Source organism: Pseudopipra pipra, chromosome 4 (genome assembly GCF_036250125.1).
Source record: "Pseudopipra pipra isolate bDixPip1 chromosome 4, bDixPip1.hap1, whole genome shotgun sequence".
NCBI classification, from domain to species: Eukaryota; Metazoa; Chordata; class Aves; order Passeriformes; family Pipridae; genus Pseudopipra; species Pseudopipra pipra.
The window spans coordinates 14,019,914-14,040,365 of NC_087552.1; the positions used below are offsets into that span (position 1 = coordinate 14,019,914).

Genomic DNA, 20,452 nt, shown 5'->3' on the forward strand with positions numbered 1-20,452 from the left:
TATATTTCAGGAAAGCTTACTTACCAGCTATTTAATTTAATAATTTTAATATTGCTTGGTATGTATTCCTTCTTCATTGATACTTTAGCTTAATTAATTGTTCCACAATACTATAAGCTTCTGGCGTTTGTCCCACAAACTTAATGGATTATCATACATTTATTAGAATGTCGTGTTCCATTTTTTTCCTGAGTTAAGGGATGTTGAATTCCCCTTCCTGAACCAACACTCAGATATTGCCAGCATTGTTAGTGGTCAGCAAAGAGATACCAATCTTCCTTCTGTAGGAGTGCCAGGCCCTGCTGCAGACTCTGTAGGCACAGGGTTTGGCAATGTGTCAGCATCTGCACCTTATCTGGAAATAATGTTGCTTTATGCTTGAAACTTCTGAGTCTTTTTGTTTATTTTTCCCCTTGTAATATTAGCTTTCTTTTGGTCAACATGTCCAGATACAGATAGGTATACAGGCAGGTGAGAGGGTGCTGTGTACTTAAGATGCACATAATGTACCTACAGCCTGTGCTTTAGCAGTGATGCCCGAGGTCAGTAGTCTGGCATTTTCAGGAATTCAAAATTAGAAACAATGGCATCCAGGTTGCCTGCACACCTTTGTTTGGTTGGATTTGCATTTCTATGAAGTGTTTAGATCACAAGCTCCATGTCTGGAGTACTTCCTTTTCCTCCAATGCATAGGCAGATAAGAATGGATCTTCTAATATTAAAATGCTTATAGACAGCTTAAATACAGTTTGGAATTATGATCACTTGTAGGAAGCTTTTCCCGAAAAGTTTTTAAGGAGGGGATAGCTCAGGAGTGCATTCTGAGCTTATGATGAGCTAAAGAGTACAGTAAAGAGCTTATTTTATTGATTTGATATGTTTGCATTTTACTTAGTGGAAACATTTTCCTTGATTTGCAATACACCTTAAAAAGATAATGACTGAAAAAAGGGAAACTTGTATCCCTGATCAGTGAATAAAAATAGGTGAGAAAAGCTGCAATTTGCTAATTTTGGCAACAACCATGAGGAAGGAGTCAACAGGTGACAGGACATATTGTGACAGAAAGCCTTTGGGGAAACACTGATTTTTCAGACTTGAAATGTTCCTCAGGAACTTACCAGATTTCATCAAATTTGCCAACAAAAATGGCATAATTTTGTTCTTAGAGCAGCTAATGAGCAGAAACCAGAGGCAGGAAAAGTGAGGCATCTCAGCTCTTCCCTTACGTGTGTTCCTGAAACTTTAAAAAAAACCATCAGAATGCAATTTGCTTCACATGAAAAGTTTGTGGCACAGGATTTGTAGGGCTGTATTCTGGGTGGGATGTTTGATGATCTGTCCCTGATCTCCTTCCTTAAAAGTGGAAAGTGGCTGTCAGCACAGCTCAGGAATTATTACTTATCTCTCTCAGGACAAAGCAGACTCCAAAGACTTGGCTCTTTGGAAAACCCTGGTAAGCAAGTGGGATTGCTGGTATGCTTTAGAAAATCTGAACAATATTGTTCAGTTCATTACCTTCCTTTGTTTATCTTCAGCAACCTGAGATACCTTTCCTTTCCCTGAAGATATCACCCTGGGAAAGGAGAGCAAAAAAGCCATGCAACTCAGCAGGAGAATGTTGTTGTATCACTTTGAGCAGCACTGGGGAAGTCTAGTCCTAGTGTCCTGGTCTCCCAGCCCTTTCCTGCTTTGATTCCTGATATTGTTTTTCCTGTCTTTCGGTAGTTGGCAGGATCTCAATATTTCCTACCTTTTCTGTGTGATTTTTTGCACAAATGTTTCAGATGCTTTGATTACTGATTTTACTTAGAAGCTCCTTTCAGGGCATATGTGTAGCATGAGGTTACGATGACTTTGTTAATCTTTTTTAACTGTTGATACTAATCCACTTTTTAGTTCACTGTTAAACCAAACTCACCGTGACACAAATTGGTGGAAGGGAAGAGACCATTAGGTAAAAAATACCATATATAAAGATTTAGATGGTTTAAGTAAAGTTCAGGTATCAGTTGACTGACAAAAGCAGGATTTCCCAGGGTGCTTGCCTTTACACTCCCCTTGGTTTCTGTGCCAAAGTTTTATTTGGCCAAACTTTTGATTTACCCGCAGGTTTGCAATCTCGTCAGAGTCTCAGCAGCAGTCTCTGCTGTGTCCTTTGAAGAAATTGATGGTAGGCAGCCCTTGCCTGGCAGTGTGAAAAGGGGTTAGATTTCACTGTCAGAAGAGGTTCGTAGGTTTGTGAGATGGGCACTGAAATATAGAAGTGGAATAATGACATGGAGGTTTGTCTCCTTCTGTCCTTGGTTCTCTTGAAAGCCTCTGTTCTTCCAGCACAGGCGCCTCACCTTGGCTCAGCCTGGTGGTAATACATAGGATCAATCGAGAAGCACTTGAGCAAGTGTTTTTCAAGGGGGGCAGGGGGAAACTGCTAGAAACTTTGGATGAAAGCAAACCATTTTTTTCCCCGGAGAAAGCACAGGTGTTGTGGCAAGTGTATAGAATATATTTTTTCATTATCTTTTGTTCTGCCCAAAAGAGCTGATATTAATTTGACTTAATCTTCAGGGAGATAGCTCAGACTGGAGATTCCCATACAGGTTACCTGGAATAAGAAAAGAATCAAGAGGAAACTCTTCTCTTGGTATCTGCTGAGCACTTCAACACAAGTTGTGCTTTAAACAAGAAAATTAGGAGGAACGTAATGTTGCAGGGTTGGTAGAAACCTTAGCCATGTACTGTCTGTGAGAAAAGTTGAAGCGATCTTGGATAAATGTTTTTTGGCTGCTGAATGCCTGGTCAATTCCTGGTTGAAAGGAGTTGCAGGAGTAGTTTGTTTGTACGATGGTGCCAAGAAACACCCAGAGCAAAGGACAGGTATTGCTGCTTTCCAAGTGAGTCTACAAACCGCAGTCAGGACCAGAGCCCAGGAGAAATTGCATAACAAACTCTACATACGCATATAAATGCACAACAAACTTTTTCTTAAAGGTTCCTTAACCCACAACTCCAAGTTATGGGGCACCTGCAAGTTTAGTATCACGCTCGGGCTTTCCTTTGCTATATCTGTGCTGACACGTGGGATTCACGCTTTGCAGCCGGGTTCTGTATTTGTTTTGAAAACTGTTTTGAAAACTTCTGAAATGTTGAAAAAAACCCCACCACCAAAACCACAAAACCAATTCCGAGCCGTTTTCTTTTGCTTATCTAAAAGAACAAAGAAATACCTCCAAAACGAATAATAATAATAAAAAAAATCTAACCACCCCAATAACAACAATAAAAACAAAACAAACAAAAAAAAACCCACAAAAAAACCCCCAAGAAAAACAAAACAAAAACCCTCAACAAACAACACCGCCCCCCCAAAAAACACAACCCTCCCCAAAAAAGACCAACAAAAAAATCCCCAAAGAAATAAACAAAAAAACCCCAGAAAAATGCCACCCCCCCAAAAATCAACCAAACAATAAACAACAAAAAACCACCCCAAAATAAAAAGAAACAAAACAAACAACAAAAACCCAAACAAACACAAAACCCCCCCAAAATATAACAAAAAAAAACCAACAAAAAAACCCCCCAAAAATCCCCCAAAACCAAAAAACAAACCCAAACACAAAAAAACCCCATCACCAAATCCCACCAAAAAAAAAAAAAAACAAACCCAAAACCAACACACACCGTCACCCTCCAGAGCCCGTGGGCTGTGGCAGAGGGTAGGGAGCTGGTACGCGGAGCAGCGTCCGCCCCTCCCGCTCTCCCCGTCCCCTTTCCCCCCGTTCCCACCAGGCAGCGCCCCTGGCGCGGTCCCGGGCAGGGCACGGCCATCCCGGCCCCTCTCTCCCGGCCCTGCCGGGCCGTACCACGAGCGCTCTCCCGGGCGGGGGGAGGCGGGCGCGGGGCGGCCCCGGGGGCCGCGCTGCCGCCGGACCCGCCGCCCCGGGCAGTGCGGGAGCACCGAGCGGAGATGCGGCCCCGCTGCCCCCCGACTCCCGCCCCCGCCGGCTGCGGGCCGGCCCCGGGCGGGCCCGCTGGGCCGGGCGGGGTCCCCCCCCGCCCTCCCCGTGGCCGGGGGTGGGCCGTGCGCCCGGATGTCGATCAAAATGAGCGAGCGCCAGCCCTGCGCCGGCCGCCCGGGCGGGGGGAGCCGCGGCGCGGGGGCACCGCGCAGCGCCGGGGAGGCGGCCGGCACATGGAACGGGGGGCTCGGGCAGCGGGGTAGAGCCCGGGCGGCTGCGGGGAGAGCTCATGGATAGAGGACGCTTGGCAGGATAACCCCGCGATGGCTGCTCAGTCGAGGTACGGCATTAAAATAACTTCGGCCGCGCTCGGTGCATCTCATTGAGGGGCTGCTCGTAGCCCGGCGGTGTTAGTGATGCCCTGGCTCGGGCACAGCTTGCTGTAGGCTTTTTACTCCGCGTCTCTGAAGTAGATTTTGTCTGTATGTTTTGTTCACCGTTCTCCCTTCTCTCAGTGTAAACTTTATTTCAGCAGGGAAAACAAAAGTCTTAATCGCTCCCCGTCAAACGTCTCCTAGTCCAACAAGTTAAAAGCTCTTTGAAACTGATTTTCTTCTGAAACTGATTTTCTTCCGCCCTGTGGACTAGTCTGCTGTTTGTTTGTTTGTTTTCCCCTGTAACCAGCCTAGCGCGAATAGGTTTCTGTCATTGCTCACAGCAGTGTTTTAAGAGGCGGTAGGTGGTTTCTGTCGGGTTGGGCTGGAGAGCTGGCTGGGTGCGATGGAAGCAGGTTGTGTCTGCTGGTGGGCAAATCTGCCGGGGAGGTGGGAGAGCAGAAAATGGTGACAAGAGAGGAGCGTAAAAAAGAGTTACGTAGTTGCCGTCGGGGAGAAACATTCAAGCTAAAATACCAGTCTTGGTTAAATACTTTTCAGCTGTGGTTATAAAGAAGCAACATCTTGCCTACTCTCGGGGGTGGGGGAAAGTGGGGGGAGTGTCCTATCTACAGTAAATTTCACATTCAGCATGGAGGAGGCAGCTTTTCTTAAGTTGTAGTACTTGATGGAGCAGTGCTATTTAAAGGACCTGTTAAATGCCTTTTTGCGTTTAGGATGCTTTAATGGGCGTTTCAGAAATGCCACAGAGAGAAATTCCTTTTTGCTCTTTAGTCCCATACCAAACAGCCACCTTGCTCCCCTTTCATGCAGGCAGGAGGAAAAAAAAAAAAAAGACTTAAAAATGGTGGCATATCCTACACAGAAGTTTGGCGCTCACAATGTATTTTCACAGTGGTGCTTTTCTGCAGGTTGGAAGCCAAGAGCTGGCTTTAAATTACATACTGGAGAAGGACAGAGCCCTGAGGTTTGGGGAGGAAGGAGGGGAAGACAGATTGCTTGTTTAACAGCTGAGCTCTTGTCCAGCTTCGACTGCCTGCTCTCCCTACATGTGAGGAGGCTGGCAATATTTGACATAAAGAGTACTTGACAAAAAGGTAAAGGCTCAGTTTTTAACATTTTTTTTTTCTTTTGTGGGATTGCTTATCCACATGATTTACTGGCCTGCATTATCAGCACTGCTGTAATAGGCCCGCATGCTAAGAGAGGACGCAGCATAAATCCTAGTGATGCTGCCTGGCCCTGGAGCTTGGCTTTGCTCCAAGGCCAGGGACACTCTTGATGTCTCAGAGGTTGCACAGTCATTTTCCTGGGTGGCAGGAGTGCATGAGGGAGCCAGGTCCCAGCAGTAGCCCCCAGCTTCAGCCAACTGGCTGAGAAAGGGCAGAGCTGGCAGTGGGACCAGTGAGCCACATCTGCCTGTAAGGTGAATGGTGCAGAGAATAAAGTTATGTATGTTGAGTGGTTCAAACTGAAGTGAGAAAAACAGGGCAAGGGTTGGGTCCACGGGGCCAAGTACTGCAGGGCAGGTGAAAGGACTGTGCCCCACACCTACCATTTGAGATGGGCATGGGGTCAAGACGTGCACCAGCCCTTCTGTACCCTCCCTTCTTACGCGTCATGTGCATTGGCTTTCGTGTTTGTCAGGATGCTGTGAGGTGCTCAAGCTGTAAAACTGCATCAGAGTGTTCCAGCATAGTGAGTAAGGAGATTACTCTGTATCCTTGAAAATCAGTGTTAGAGTAAAAAAGATTATTGCCCATTTTAAGTCATTTAAAGAGAGTAGGAGTGAATATGAGCAGCAGAAACGAGTCTGTAGGAAAGAGGCAGCATTTGCCAGAAAACCCGATGCTTGTGGTATTTCTATTTCAGTGGCACAGGTCCACAGGGGTATCCATCTCATTTCAAAAAAATTGTGCTTTGTGAATAAGTAGAAGCTTTTATTCAACAGTAAAGGATTAATTCATATTCATAATAAACAATTAGAGCTATACTGTGTGGGACTGAGAGGCAACATGTCTCCAGAATTCATTTGCCAAAACATGTCAGGGGTTTACTCTGCAAGGTAGCTGACAAATGCTGTGAGTGAGCTTTTTTGTGTTCATTTCCTCTTTGAAAAAAAAAAAAAAAAAAAACAACCAAAAAAAACCCCTCACCAAACAAAAAAAAAACCGCTTTTTGCAAGCTCAGTAAATTACTGATGAGGTGGTGTGATACCGAGCACGGTAGGGTTTTGTGTATCGCTCTGTAGGAGGCCTTCGGGCACTCCTCCATCTGCTCGTGTGCACTGTTTCTGACATGCTCTATGTTTCAGCTGGTGAAAGTGATGGGACGTGGGGGAGGATACTTGTTTGGAAACAAGAAAATCCAGCATCCTTTCTTCAGCTTCAGTGCTGTGATGCTGAGCAGCTCAGTATTTGGGTTTCACTGTTTTGAAGGGTGGAAGGGTAAGGAAAACAAGGTGATTAAATATGCCTGTTGCTGCTCTTTAGCATTTTAAAAACTGTAATAGTGATGACTGAGAAGCTGATGTGCTACTAGGTGCCATAACATTTTTAAAAATAGTAATCTTTAGAAATGATTATATGGTGGATTGAATATGGTTTGTTTTCAGCTGTTTGAGAATGATCAGCTTCTACCAATAGCTGCTGTAAATAGCTTACATCTGGAACTAGTAGGTGGAGAAACTATCCTCCAGGTAGTGTTGTTTTGTGTATAATGTAGGTTGTTATTTTTTTTTAAGTTGCTCACTGAGCCGTAGGTTTGCAGCTGTAGCTCTCTATGCTCTCTCTTCTGGAATGCACAGATGATCTGATGCCTGTAGTGTCCCCAGGCAACAGGGCTTGTGTCAGGTTTTTACAGTATATTCAGGAACGTATGAGCAGAAGCAGAATTGATCTGAATGAGAACAAGTTTACTTTCTTGTTGAGTGTGGTGTGATACTCATCACATGCCGTTGGGCTGCTTCTGAGGTAGGGGAGGATCCCTAGGAGGGGTGTGAGACAGGCTGGCACCTGCTCTTACTACAAGGGATTAGGGAAGAGTGAAGACACGGCTCCTTAATGGAATGGTGGAGCCCATCTCTTTTCTGCTCCCTTCTTTGTTGAAATATCTGCTCTACTGCAGCAATTGCTAGCTGAGGATCTTCAGATGAATGGCTAGGTTTTTTTAAGGTGTAGGCTGCTTTTCTCAGACTGGTTAGGATCATTTAAAATGATCTGTAGACCCAGTAGGATACAGCTGGTGGATAAACAAAATAGTTTATCATTTTGGATGCGAAGAATTTCTAGTTGTCATATAACCTGCCTTTCAGCCTAATCAGCAATGATTAGTATCATTGCTGGTGTGCAGAACCAGTGCAGTTTCCTAATCTTTGTACATAGGTGAATACAGTAACACAGAGCAACATGAAATCTGAGTGTTGTACTGTCATCCCTGCTGGGCTCACCTTCCTGTTTCTCCTGAGTCAGCCCTGCAGGTAAAGGTAATGATGGACAGCAACCTAGGAAGCCCTCTATTTCCACCCCCTAGAGCCAAGTCGTACCAGCTAAACCCAGCAGAGCCTTGAAACGAGGCAGTACCACTCATTTTTGTAGAAAAAGGTAGTGCTGTGCAGAAATAAAATGTGGCTTTATCTACATTTAAGTCATGGTGAATTCTGAAGGGAATAATAACACTGAGGCTTTTCCCTTAGGAGAAGCTGAATAATGTTGAATAATGCAGCTTAAGTTTGTTCTATGTAATTTCACAGCTTTCCTGGCCAGGTCTAAAGGCACGTTTCATAACTGGTTTGTTTCATAGATCAAGTTGATACAGGCAAATGCCAGTATTGGTGATGCTGCATTCTGGTCAGCTGATGTAGGTCAAGAAGGGCTGAAACAATGTCTCATTGGAGTTTACCTGTCTGTCGAAAGCTAAAACATCCCTTGAAACCCTGTTGGTTTTGCTTGTATGTTGCTACTAGCCCTGCTGTAGAAATACAACTCTGTTTTCTCCAGAACCAGATGCCCAGATGATTCATGGCACGTTTTGTGGGTTTCTGGGGATTTTCAGTTCGCAGTTCCTTATTGCCTGGACTTTCTGAGCCTGGAGTCTGTTGCTTTGGGCAGGCCTACAGCTGAAACTCTCCCATACAGAAGAAAGAGATGCTTACAGAGCAGTGGATTTTTCAGGCAGGTTTGCTGGTGTTTTGTTTCTTTGTTTTTGGTTCTTTTCGCAGTGAGAGTTGTTTGTAATAGGCCATTGAAAACTTTGAAATACAGTTGTATACAGCTCAAGTATGCCAGGACAAGGAAATGTTTCCTTAGGTCACATAATTTTCCTATATCTGAATCTGTGTTACAGAGAGAGGCATTTTCTCACTGCTTTTTATGAGAAAATCATTTGCTAGTAAAACTGCAAGATGCAGCATCAATAGCAGGAAACAAGCGTTTAATGAACTGCATAAATTCTCCTCAGCACTTTTCTGCTGAGTGTAGTCATAGTGAGTGACAACATGAAGTTTTTAAATGGCTTTAAAATATAATAGAAAAGGTGTCTTCCTAAAGTACCGAGGCATGCTACAAAGACGTCTTTCTGCATGAGGCAGAGGGCAGTGAAGTGAGGAAGAGTTTCCCACCGAGTGCAGGATGTCTTCCTAAGGCCCGGCTCTGGCACAGGGTGGTCGAGAGCTTAGAGGCTAATTTGCTTTCATTTGCTTTTCTGGCTTGTGAGCACCATGACAAAAGAGTTGCCTGGGCTTCCAAAAAAAAAAAAAAGTAAGGAAAGTACTTATCTTGCTCAGTCTTGAACACAGCATGGAGATTTCCACCCCCCCCCCGTGGTAAGTTTTTCAAATTTGGCTGCTGCAGTTCATCTGTGTCTGTGATAAAAATTAAGAAGACACATGTAGCACTGGCTGGGGCAGGTATCACTCCAATGTTACCATAGGTGGATTAAGATAGAGCTGTATCTCTCCAGCAGAATGCTTTTATGGGGAACAGACAAGAGCTCCTACATGTGCTAAGAGCAGATTTTTCAGAGTTGCTTGTTCACAGGCAACTCAGGGAAGAGAATTTGAATTCTACATCAGTGCAGAATCAAGCAGCTGGATTCTGTGTTGGAAAGTGGTGAGAGGTAGAATCCTTCCTGCTTGTCTTCCCTCTCAACTGGGATGGCTGCTGTATGCAGAGCCAGCCGCCAGCTCTCTTGTATGCTGCTGAGGTGCAGAAATTGTTGATCCCCTTATTTAACTGCATGGCTTATTAAAAGCACATTTATTTTGCTGCCTTATTCTTGTATGAGGAGGGAGAGGTGGCAGTCGGGGAGAAAAAGCAGGTGTGTAGGCACAAAACTGAATTTGAGAAGGTGCTCTGCTCCTGTTAATACTTCAGCATTGTCAAGCTGAGGTGTCTGGGGAGGTTTGATTAGGCAGCTTTAATCAGAAATACCACATGCTTCATGAAGATGTTTGTCTTCTGGATTAGGTTTAGATATTGTTTAGTGCGTAGAATTGTCATTTTCAGTTGTACTGAATGTTTATTGTACTAATGACCTAAAGTTGCCTTTACTGTTGTTTTTGCAATGCTACTGTCAGGTTAAGCGAAAATAATGTCCCTGCTTTAATTTTTAGAGGAAGTTCAACAAGCAAATTGTTAATGTTTAACCTCAGAGACAACAGTAAAAGTCGTTTTCAGGATTGCAAGAACTGTGGGTTTCATTTTTATGCTTGTAAAAAAAAAAAGGGGGAGAGGGTGGCAACAAAAAGCAACCACAAAAACTCACCAAAAATAACAAAACAAGAAACTCCCCTGCCCCCAATTCACCAGAACCTAAGCAGTAGCCCTTTTTAAAAAAAAGGAAACAAAAGAGGAAACTCTCGAGCATATGGTAGTATTTTTATTCTGTGTATCTTTGCTTAGAATGCCATGTACTGTGTAATCTATAAGCACCAAATGATGTATTCAGCAAGGTATGATCAGCTCCTTCGTGGCACAGTAGTGTTTAACAGCTGGTGTGTGTATGTGAGGTATGTAAGAGAGCATTAGTGCACGTGCCTCTTCCCCAAGCTGAGTTATGGGCATTGCAGTTTGAAATGTGGGTGTCTGCTAGCATCTGAAATTGAAAGGAGTTATTAAAATGTAGAGTAGTAAAGGGATATTTACATCTTTAAAGCATGTGGTAAGAAATTGCTGTTAGTATTTTTGTTCTTCTGCAGTTTGTAAGGTTTTGCTTAAAAAGATATTACTGAGATAATTCATCTTTGCAAGCACAGCTCAGAAACTCTCCCTCATAACTGATATGCAGCTATTTCTCAATAATCCTATCCCCCCATAGGCTACTTTGGAAAAATCATCCTAATCTGAAGACAGGGAATATGCTGGCATTTTAGGAGTGCTTTGATGACATGCTTCTCTTTTCCATGTCCCCACAGCCCTCAGCAGAACAAGCTGTTCTAGGGAAGGTTGTTTTTGTGATGTCAGTAAGCCGTGGTTCAGCTGAGAACAGGCTGTCAGTCTAGGGACCTATTTCTTCATAGCTTTGCTAAAATAATGTGTGCTAACAGAAGGATCACACGGGCTATCCCTCTGTGCTGCAGAGCTGGGAGGTTTGCTTGGATTTTTCAAAGACTCCCTTAGAGCTGCCATTACCTGGAAGCTGCCATGTCTGTCTGTCACTGCAGGCCTTTTTTACTGTGAAAAGTTCTGCTGGCATAGCTAAAAGGCAGCAAATATACTGCAGAGGTGAGATAACTGTGTTGGCTAAAGCTTAGCGTGAACTCCATGATAGTGGTGAATAAGGCTTCTGGGAGGATGGATATGGGATGATGACTATAAGCTGTGTTTGGCCAAAGAGCTTTTCTGGACCACTGTGTCTCCCTTCTTTGTCCAGACCCTGCAGCTCCCTTGGAGCAGCTTAGTCTGCTTTGTCCAGCAGTTAATTTTTAATTGGTGAAAATAAAAACCCATCTCCGTCCAGGGGGACCATGATGTTTCCTGTAGTTCAGCTTGAAAGTTTCTCCTCAATTTTACCTGGGTTTGGTTGGTCTGTTTGCCATTTTCTGGCTTGTGCCTCTCTTTAGTACTTGCTACTGGAAAGCTAAGCCTGTTTGAAAACTCTTTAGTCACAGCTTGGCATGCAGTTAATGCTCAGTCTGTGCTGAAGGACAGTCTTGTCCAATGCACACCCAGATTTGAGGTACATCCCAGTCTGGAGAGGGAACTTGGATGTTTTCCCCATGGTCCTGTCTTGTTCAGACTGATAGGAAACTTATGGCAGTACTTGAAGCAGTGCCTCTCCCTTCAAAAATACTTATTTTCAAAGTTTTAAGAACATCAATTCAGAAGCATGTGAAGTTTAGATGGGTTTTTTCCCCCCCTGTGTCTGTGAGCATATTTTATGTACATTCATTTTTGAAAGCTCATTGTTTTCAACCTGTTTAGATGCTCTGTATCTCAGAAGTGTTTAAATATGTTTAAAGTTCTGGGTTTGATTTTGGGTTTCTTATTTAACACGTGATACTCTGTAACTTCCACTTTGGAAACAAGATGAATGACTGCCTTAATGTTTAAAGGGAATGTGATCGCTTTGCTGAGGTTTTGGAACACTATTGACAATCCTTATCTGTTTGTAAACCCCTATCCATTTTACATGGACTGGCTTCAGCAAACTAATAATAGTCTTTCTGTGCTTAGCTGGGTTTGTGACCCTCCTAAGAGGAAATGCCTGGTTCTGTGTAAAGCACTACAGGGGTAAAAAAACTACTGGTCTAGAGCATAAGAAAATTCTGTCTAATCACCTAGATTTGGAAGAGACAGAAAAATAGGTAAAATTGTGTTCTGTTCTTTGAGAAAGTCTAATCTGCTTTTAGAAACACCATAATAATGAGGTACATTATTCAGAAACATGGGGTACTTTTACCATTGCATCCTACAGGAAAAGCAGTTGACTTGTACGATGAGGCATTAAAATCAATAGACCAAAATAACTTCCTAAATTGGCTAACTTGGAAAAATTCAGTAACTCAGTGTTTCACCTTTGAAAAAAGACTTGATCATTTAGTGAATTAAGTACCACAAAGCTTTCCCCTGCACTTCTCTATTTATTTGTAACAAAAATGAAGAGTTTACCCTGTGAAAAGAGAAGGAAAAGAACATCAACAGCTTTACTTCAGCAAAGTCTAGAATTTCCCTCTGAAGGTGGCCTTAACTTTTTGTTGTTGTTCCTTCCTCCTTCCAAAAACAGCTCCAAACTCCTGGTAGTTAAATGGCATGACTTCAGCCTTGGTTCCAAGTGAGCCTAATGAGATAGGATCCAAACTGGAGTTTCTGCACCTACCTTAGCATGTCACTGAGCATAATGAGTAGTGCTGTTGCTTGGTGCTGTGGTGCATGGACAGTGCAGCTCTACATGAGCAGGACCACAGTGGATTAAAGTGGATGGATGAAACTGTCAGTCTGCAAAAACTGATAACATTAAAACTTGGCTCCCAAGCTGCTCCTTCCATTACTTAAACATGTGAATCAGTCTGGTTCCTAATGATTTGGAAAGGGTGTTTTCTTTCTAAGTTAGTTAAGTAAACTGGATGAACTGACCTACAGAATATAAGTTTCCCTCATTGCACATCCCTTTTTCCTGTGCCTTTGGTGCACTGCTTTTCACAGCCAGAACATTCTTTCTGTAATTCTTAAATTAATGAAAGCCGTTTGTAATTATAACATAAACTGGGAATTGCAACCAAAACCTTCTTGGGCTGTGTTTTGGCAACTCTTTTGGTGTGTCTTGATGTTGTTTTGCTGTTTGAACAACTTGTGAGAGAATTTATCATGGAAACTGAGAAACTGTGCTTACTAAAAAAATCCAACCAAACCACCCCAAATCAAAGAAAAAGAAAATCACACACACACAAACCCCCTATCCTGTAATGCCTATAAAGCCAGATGTGATCTGGGTTAGTTTTTAAAATCTGATGAACATTTAGTTGACACTCTGTCCTTTGGGGTGAACTTTGTGTCGTTTTGTGGCCAAATACAGTTGTTTCAGTTCTTACTTAGAACTGACTTTAGTATCTGTGCTGTACTTAGTTATAAAGAGACATGTATGGAGCATATGGTGTTTCAGTCAAGGGTTCTGCATTCGGTACTGTTTCCACTCAGCTCCCTTAAGAGTGCTTATTCCTATAGCTTTCTGATTTGGCAATAATCATTTGTGCTAGTTAAAACAGTAGGGAGTGGGAGAAAAGGTCCTATTTTCAGCTATAGCAGAAGAAAACATCAAAATTGTGTTTAAAAATATTCTCCCCCCTTGCCCCATCCCCACCCTCCCCCCCAAAAAAAAGTCTGTTAGAAATGCAGTATAAAAGAAGGTATTGTGAAGAAAACTCTTCTTTCTGTGTCCAAACCCATCTTCTGTGGAATTTCTTCTTTACTTCCCTGTTCCTTTGTGCATTGATTTAATATCAAGTTATTGGTTTCCTTTTGTAAAAATTGCTTCCTTGGAAATGGGCCATCCTCCTCCCTTGCAGCCTAATGACGGAAAAGCACAGATGATATTGATATAAGCTATGTTTACTTGAGTGTAACAACTTTAAAGACTGTTTGTGTACAGTAATCTGCCAAGTGAATAATGATTTGGTTTTGCTTGTTCAATATTTCTTTCTTTCCCTTAGAGAGGGGGAGGAAAAACCAGTAGCAGTTACTGGAGTTAATAAGATGCATTTAAAAGGTCTTTAATTAAGCCATGCACTTTTCTTCGAAGGTCCTTGAACTATTCTTTCACCCCTTCCTCCTCTCTTTCGCTCGGGTAAGTGCAAGTAAGATCCAGTGCAAGTGAGGTGCAGGCACTGACTAGGTAGAGGTCTTGGATCCTTCTTACACACAGCGAAGTCTCAATGAAAAGTAGATAACCAGAGGAGGGTTAAAATGGTTTGTGTGAGTTCAGCTGGCCAAGGGTGTGCTGAAAGCTGAGGCAGCGTTGAGAATCGGCCGTGCCAGGGCTCAGCAGGGTGTACGTGCAAGGTGTTGTAACAGCTGCTGCTCCAAATTTCATGGGTTACTCTCGGTTTTTCTACATCATCCTCATTTGGGACCAAATTGTAGCCTTCAGCATGTACACTGGATTCCAGCTGCTCTATTCCCTCCACATCTTTTGAGAGACTTAAACGGTGTATTTTAAGGTGATGTGCTACTTTGGTGAAAGGAGGAATTTAGACCAGTATCTGGTTTTCTAGTTTCCTTTGGCTTTAACCTTTCAAGTCCAATTCAAGAAGGTGTTCCTGGTAAAGAGCTGTGCTTGAGCTTGTGCTCAAAATGAATTCTCGACCTGGAGATTTTACACAGAGAATGGTTTTTGCATGTGTATAAGCACGTGCTCAAAATGGGTTCCAGGTTCACAATTTGAAACTGAGGAATGACTGCTAGGTGTGTGTGTGACAGAAAAAGAGATGTGGAGGAGGCAGGGATATTGACTTTACCATTTCCTTTGTTCTTTCTGTGTTGTGTGTATTGCTACAAGTATCCCAGCAGGGCTGTCTTAAGTGAAAAAATGTGGAGTTAAGGCACAATATGCTAGTCGTGAAGGATTCTAAGAGTTGTTCTGAGAATGAATAAAGGGGAAGTTTCAGGTGGAATAGAAAAAATGCAGAAATAGTGAGGCTCTGTTCTTTCCTTACTGCCATTTTTCAAGTGGCTTCCAGAAATACTTATGCATAATAAGTTTGCTATGCAGAATTCTACTTCTCTGTGACTGCATGTTCAGTAACTGTGCCAACTAAGCAATTGAGTAAGATGGAAAAGATGCAGAGTGTATTACAAAATGTGTGCTGAGATTTAGTTATCCTGTGGTTTAAAAAAAGAAGAGTTCTAAGTTGCTGTGATAAGCTTGCATTTTCTTGAGAAATCTAGCTTTCTACGGATGACTTGGCTAGATGTTACTTGGGTTATGTGAGGTGTTGGAGGTGTTATTCACCGTGTTTGTGGATGCTTCATTAATGAATCTTTGGGCCAGCAAGAGACTACAGGGAGATGAAACAATCCAGAGTCAGTGCATCCCCATGACGATGCAGGAAGTTGTCTGGTTGGAAGCAGGTTGTTCAAGAGGCTTACCATGCTTGGCACTGGATGTAGCTCTAGGCACACAGTCAGGGGGTGAGGGAAAGTCCAGCAGCCTAAAAAATGTAAAATGTAAAAAATTTAAAACATTCTTCAGAAGCTTGATGCAATGGTTACTCGTGGGCATCTGGTCGGTCCCTTGGTGAGCAAAGTGCAGACCTCCTGCCTCATCCTGAGGGCAGTGAATGAGTACTGTTGGGGACATGCGTGGGAGGGCAGGGGATGAGGAACCCCAGGGAGAGGCAGTGCTGATTCATTCTCCTCCAAAACTGTCTGTTGCCACTGAGGACAGGAACTCAGAGGCTATTGGTTGTTAACGATGAAAATACTCATAAGGGCAGAGGCTGGAAGGGTGTTATCAGAGAAGGCAATGTATTCCCTGGAAGGTGTCCCGAGTCACCACTGAGTGGACAAAATGCTCCATATGCCCGGTGAAACTCTTCATGTGTATTCCTGCAGCACTTTGCTGTGATTTTCCAGCCTTGTCCACAAGCTTGGCATAAAATCACCACCGTTGTTTGGGCAGATGTGACTTCTTTGAGATGGGTAGTTTCCCCAGAGAAAAGGAGAACTGCTTGAGAACAGTCTTGGAAAGATTCAATCCCCTAGATGGTTTAAACTGCAAATAAAACTATACAGAGCCTAGAAGACAATGAAATAAGAGCTACAACATAATTAACAAGTACTTTGATTGCTCCTTGAAGAAGTGGCCACTTTTTATAGATGTAAAATTTCCTTGATATTCCTTATTCAGCTCTTAGAGGCATAAGAAATGATGCTGTGTTTACAGAGGAACTCACCCCCACATAGGTGTCTGGCCAGTGACTTTTCTCCAGTTTCACCCAGTCTCTTGGCAGGCAATCAACTCTTCCATTGCTCACCCACATTGGCCCATCTGCAAGCATGCTGCCTGTCCTCTCCCATGTTTTGGGACCCTGCCTAAGAGGAGGATCTCTCTTATCGACCTGTGAGCACTGTCTACTCTTCCTGGGCTGCCTCACCGGGGCTCTGCCTGACAGGCATCTGCTCCTGCTGTTGCATTACATTGTTTGCTCAAGTGTTTAACAAAGTGCTTTTAATGGAAACATAAAACCGGATAGAAATACAGAGCCTAATGGAATAATCTCTTAATTGCAGTGCTGCAAATGACTATTCAGCACATGATTACTGTACTTCCAGGGGGAACAGTGGGCAGGAAAAATATTGAATGAAAGACACTAAACACTTCAGCTGCTAAAAATGATGATTTATTGCCAATCTGAGCATCAGGCTAAGCAGGGCAAATAAACTGACAATAGTAAGTGCTTTTGGAGGTAGAAATTGCCTCATTCAGGGTATTCACTGTGTGCAACATGTAAATTCTACCAGGATAAACGCACAAAGAGCGATTAATTAATAGTGGTGAGATACTCATGCATGCAGTGTCCTTAGGCAACCCAGAAAAAGTATTTATCAGCACATTGCCCAATTATTGGCAGATAACTGCTGGCATGTAGTAGTTTGCTACTTCAGCTAGAAAATGCATTGTCCCTCTGCCTCCCTGTAAAAATCATAGGTTTTGCTGTGTTACGTGGTTTGCAAAAAATCCCTCACGTTTTCCAGCAGCAAAGATGTGCTCAGAGGCACATTGACATTATCAATTTTTGGTACTTCTGCAAGCCTTTCGAGACACATTAGTCCTTAAAGAGGCTGTGTCCATCCTTTGGATATCTCACCCAGGTTAGGCAGTGCCAGGTAAAAAAAAAAAAAATTAATTCAGTATTGAGCTGTTGATTTGGTGTACAGCTGAGTTCTCTCCAGACACAGAGCATGGCTATCAGGGAACATGTTCTCCAGGAGCATATGCTGCTCAGGGAGGCAAGGCGAGTGTTTTGGAAGTGGCCTTGCTGGTTCCCACCAGCACTCCTCTTTCCCATGATTTGATGTGCGGTTTCCCTGTGCTGCCCAAGGACAAGGACGCCTGACTTCGCCTGCCCACAGAAGCCCCTTTGTCGCTCAGGCCTTTCTTTCCATGTTTGGGACATGCCACATGCCTGTTGGACTCACATTCTGGTGCACACAGATGCAGACCAAGCAGGTCAGAGAGATTTCCAGTGTTTGCAGTGGGTCTTGGCACTGCCAAGCCCATGCTGCTGTCCCGTGGGAACTGGAGCTGGCTGTTGCTTTTGGTCTGAGCCGGTGTGATGTTCCCACTGCCTGCACACAAGTGTGGCTAACCATGGTGAAGCTTATCAGTGTGCTGTTTGTCATGGCAGCTTCCAATACCAAGGGGAAGATTAAGGACTTTTCAAATAGAGGTTCAGATGATGCAGGGGAAATTTTTCTGTTTTGCTTTGTTTTAATTTGAAAATCAGAAAGGTGTTGGATAAATGTGTACAGAATTGAAGAGGGAAAGTATTTGTGGCCATTTTATTATTATTTTCTTAAAGGAGAAGCTTTTCCTAGTTGCTAAAAAGTAACAGCTTCTGAAAATATTCTTAAAAAGCAGGAAAAATGAGAGATAAGATATTTCAGAGTGTATTTTGGAGGGGCATATGCTTTGCAATGTGCATTAGGCATGCATCAGTACCTGCCTAATGCACCCTGTCATGGATTATTGCTCTTGCTTAGATTGAACACTTGCCAAGTTCTTTCAAATGACAATGAGATGCTTTGTTCAGGCTGATGATTCGAATGCAGTTTGAAACTCCAGCATATAGAGACACTAGGCTACAGAGCATGTGCACCTCTTAATAAAATTGAACAACAGATACAAACCATAGGAAAATTAGCAGGTGCTTCTGTGTATGGATGAAAAAAAAATAGGAAACACTTCTAGAATAATTATAGTCTGGCAGAGGCTGCAGGAAAGACTTTTAAATAGGCTTTTCACCATATAAACAGATCTTTTCAACAAACATTGCTAATCTTGTTATGTTTCTACGTAGTCCTTGCTATGCAGATAAGACTTGTCCAACCTGTTACTCAGTACATGCTGTTATGTAAGTGGAAAACTCAAATAGGAAACCTTTTAATTCGCGTGTGATGGGTTTGCTGCTAATTCCTATGAAAGTAGGAAAGAATCTAGCTCTTTAATATTCTTTAATTTTTCTTAATCAGAGTTTAGTTATGGCACTGGCCTTTTCATAGCACGTTGACTGATTTAGTCAATTGTTTGGGAAGGATTTGCACATAGAATATGTTTCACAAGAAAATTTATAGATTTGCTTACATGCTTAATAGGTTGCAGGGGATTAAAGGTTCAGAAGGCAGAATTGCACTTACCCGTATTTCTGACACAGTTTCAAATCCTCATATTTGTAGCTTTTGCTTTTGTTATGCTTCACAGCAAATTAAATCACTGATAGCATTTCATGTGTAGTTTATTATTTGAACAGCTTCAGGTTTGCAGTCATGAAAGCAGCAAATTTGAAGGCTGATGTTCCATTCTTCTTTACACTGGGCTGTATTTGCGTTGAGCTGTAGGGCTTCGAGAGTATATGCTGGCCAACAGCTGGGATGGTCACAGAGGGCAGAAAGGAGGACCCTTCCAACCATGCAGGAAATCTGAGGTGAAAGGCTCCTGGGCTCTGCAGCAATCTCACTGCCAGTCTTGCAAGCTGTCTGACAGCGTTTAGAACAAGCTGGGTGAAGTCAGGGTTTAAGGGAAGTGGCTTACATGCCTTAAAATTGTGTGGATGTTCCTGTTGCCTCAAGAAGAGGATTGACAAAAGCCGAGTTGTGATGTATGTGCATGTATTAGTGTGTATCGTGCAAAGCAAGAGGAGGTAATGCTGAAACTGGTGCTCCACCTGTGTGACACAGTGAAGGGAGTGTGCAGGGGCTCTTGCTGGAGAAATGGTGCTAAGTTGAGCTGCGTGTGAAAGGAGAATATGGCAATAGATGTATGTTGTGGCACCTGTGGATGACATGCAATGTGACTGATGGACTTAGGAGCTGCTTGGCAGAGCATGGACAAGGTCAGCTGATAGCAGGCTCCTGCAGAAAACCAGTGACATGTTCACGTGGCTGGATGTACAGGAAATTCAGCTATGAGAGAAGTATTGTGTGAGAAGATGTTTAAAATGCAGACTCACAAAGCAGCTGCTCATTAAACATTTCAGTTTTTCTTTTACTAATTATATATCTTGTTAAAATTCTTCTTTGATGTAGTGGAGAACAATAATACTGGAGTTTGTTAAAAAGCATTTAAGAAGTTCTATAAAATCAATGGACAAAAAGCACATCCACTTGAATAATTTTAATGTAGTCCTAAAGTAGAAAATTTATGGCATTTGACTTTTTGCACCTGAAATAAGCATTTCAGTATACTCCCAAAAACTGAGGTAGTAAAATACATTATAGGACTTGAATCCTTGATTTAACTTGCAAAATGATTTCACATGGAAAATTAAACACTGGTGTTTTTCTGAAATTTAACAGCTGATATCACCTGGGGTTTTTTTCTTTTTTTACATTTCTGTAAGCTACTTTTTATCTTAACCCTTTTTACTGAGAGAATTCTTTGGAAGGCTTATTTTTATGAGAATCCTGTAGAAACAGTAACTGAGTTGAAGGGAACCATTGGACTGCTTTACTGAGTACTTCTGTGCTAGGTCAGGAATAAAATATTTGGACACTTGGTGTGGAGGAACAGTAGGTCTAAGCAACCACGGTTTTATTTCCTATAATCAGTAAGATGGAAATATGTGTGTGAATCAAAATCTTGTAATTGTGTTAAAATAAATGAATTAAAATAGGTTTGGGAAGTTAATATTAAAGGTAAATTTTTTTTTTCCTGATCCCTTAATTATTAGGCTCTTTTTCAAACAGTACTAGCTTGCAATAGCCTTTTTACCTAAACTCTCAGATCTCCAAAGTTTGCCAGTAAAGGATGCTTCTTTTGAAGCATACATTAAAGAAATAGAAACCTGACTTCATCTTTACATTCCTCTTTTTGTAGCTTACAACTGTGAATGCAGTTCTCTTGTTGCCTTTAAACCTATTATCAGTAAATTAATTGTACTCA

The 20,452-nt window shown here is 42.6% G+C and overlaps 1 protein-coding gene across 2 annotated transcripts in view; it reads left to right on the forward strand.

Annotated features, from left to right (window-relative positions):
• The first annotated feature begins 4,161 nt into the window (after positions 1-4,161).
• The window catches only part of AFF1 (ALF transcription elongation factor 1), a 75,330-nt gene continuing 59,039 nt past the window's right edge, over positions 4,162-20,452 (forward strand). The window contains exon 1 of one of the 2 annotated variants that reach the window (XM_064651680.1): positions 4,162-4,302. In XM_064651680.1, the coding sequence (XP_064507750.1) occupies positions 4,286-4,302 (17 nt within the window). In that variant the 5' untranslated portion in view covers positions 4,162-4,285. The remainder of the gene's footprint in view (positions 4,303-20,452) is intronic. The other variant, XM_064651679.1, reaches the window with a different exon arrangement.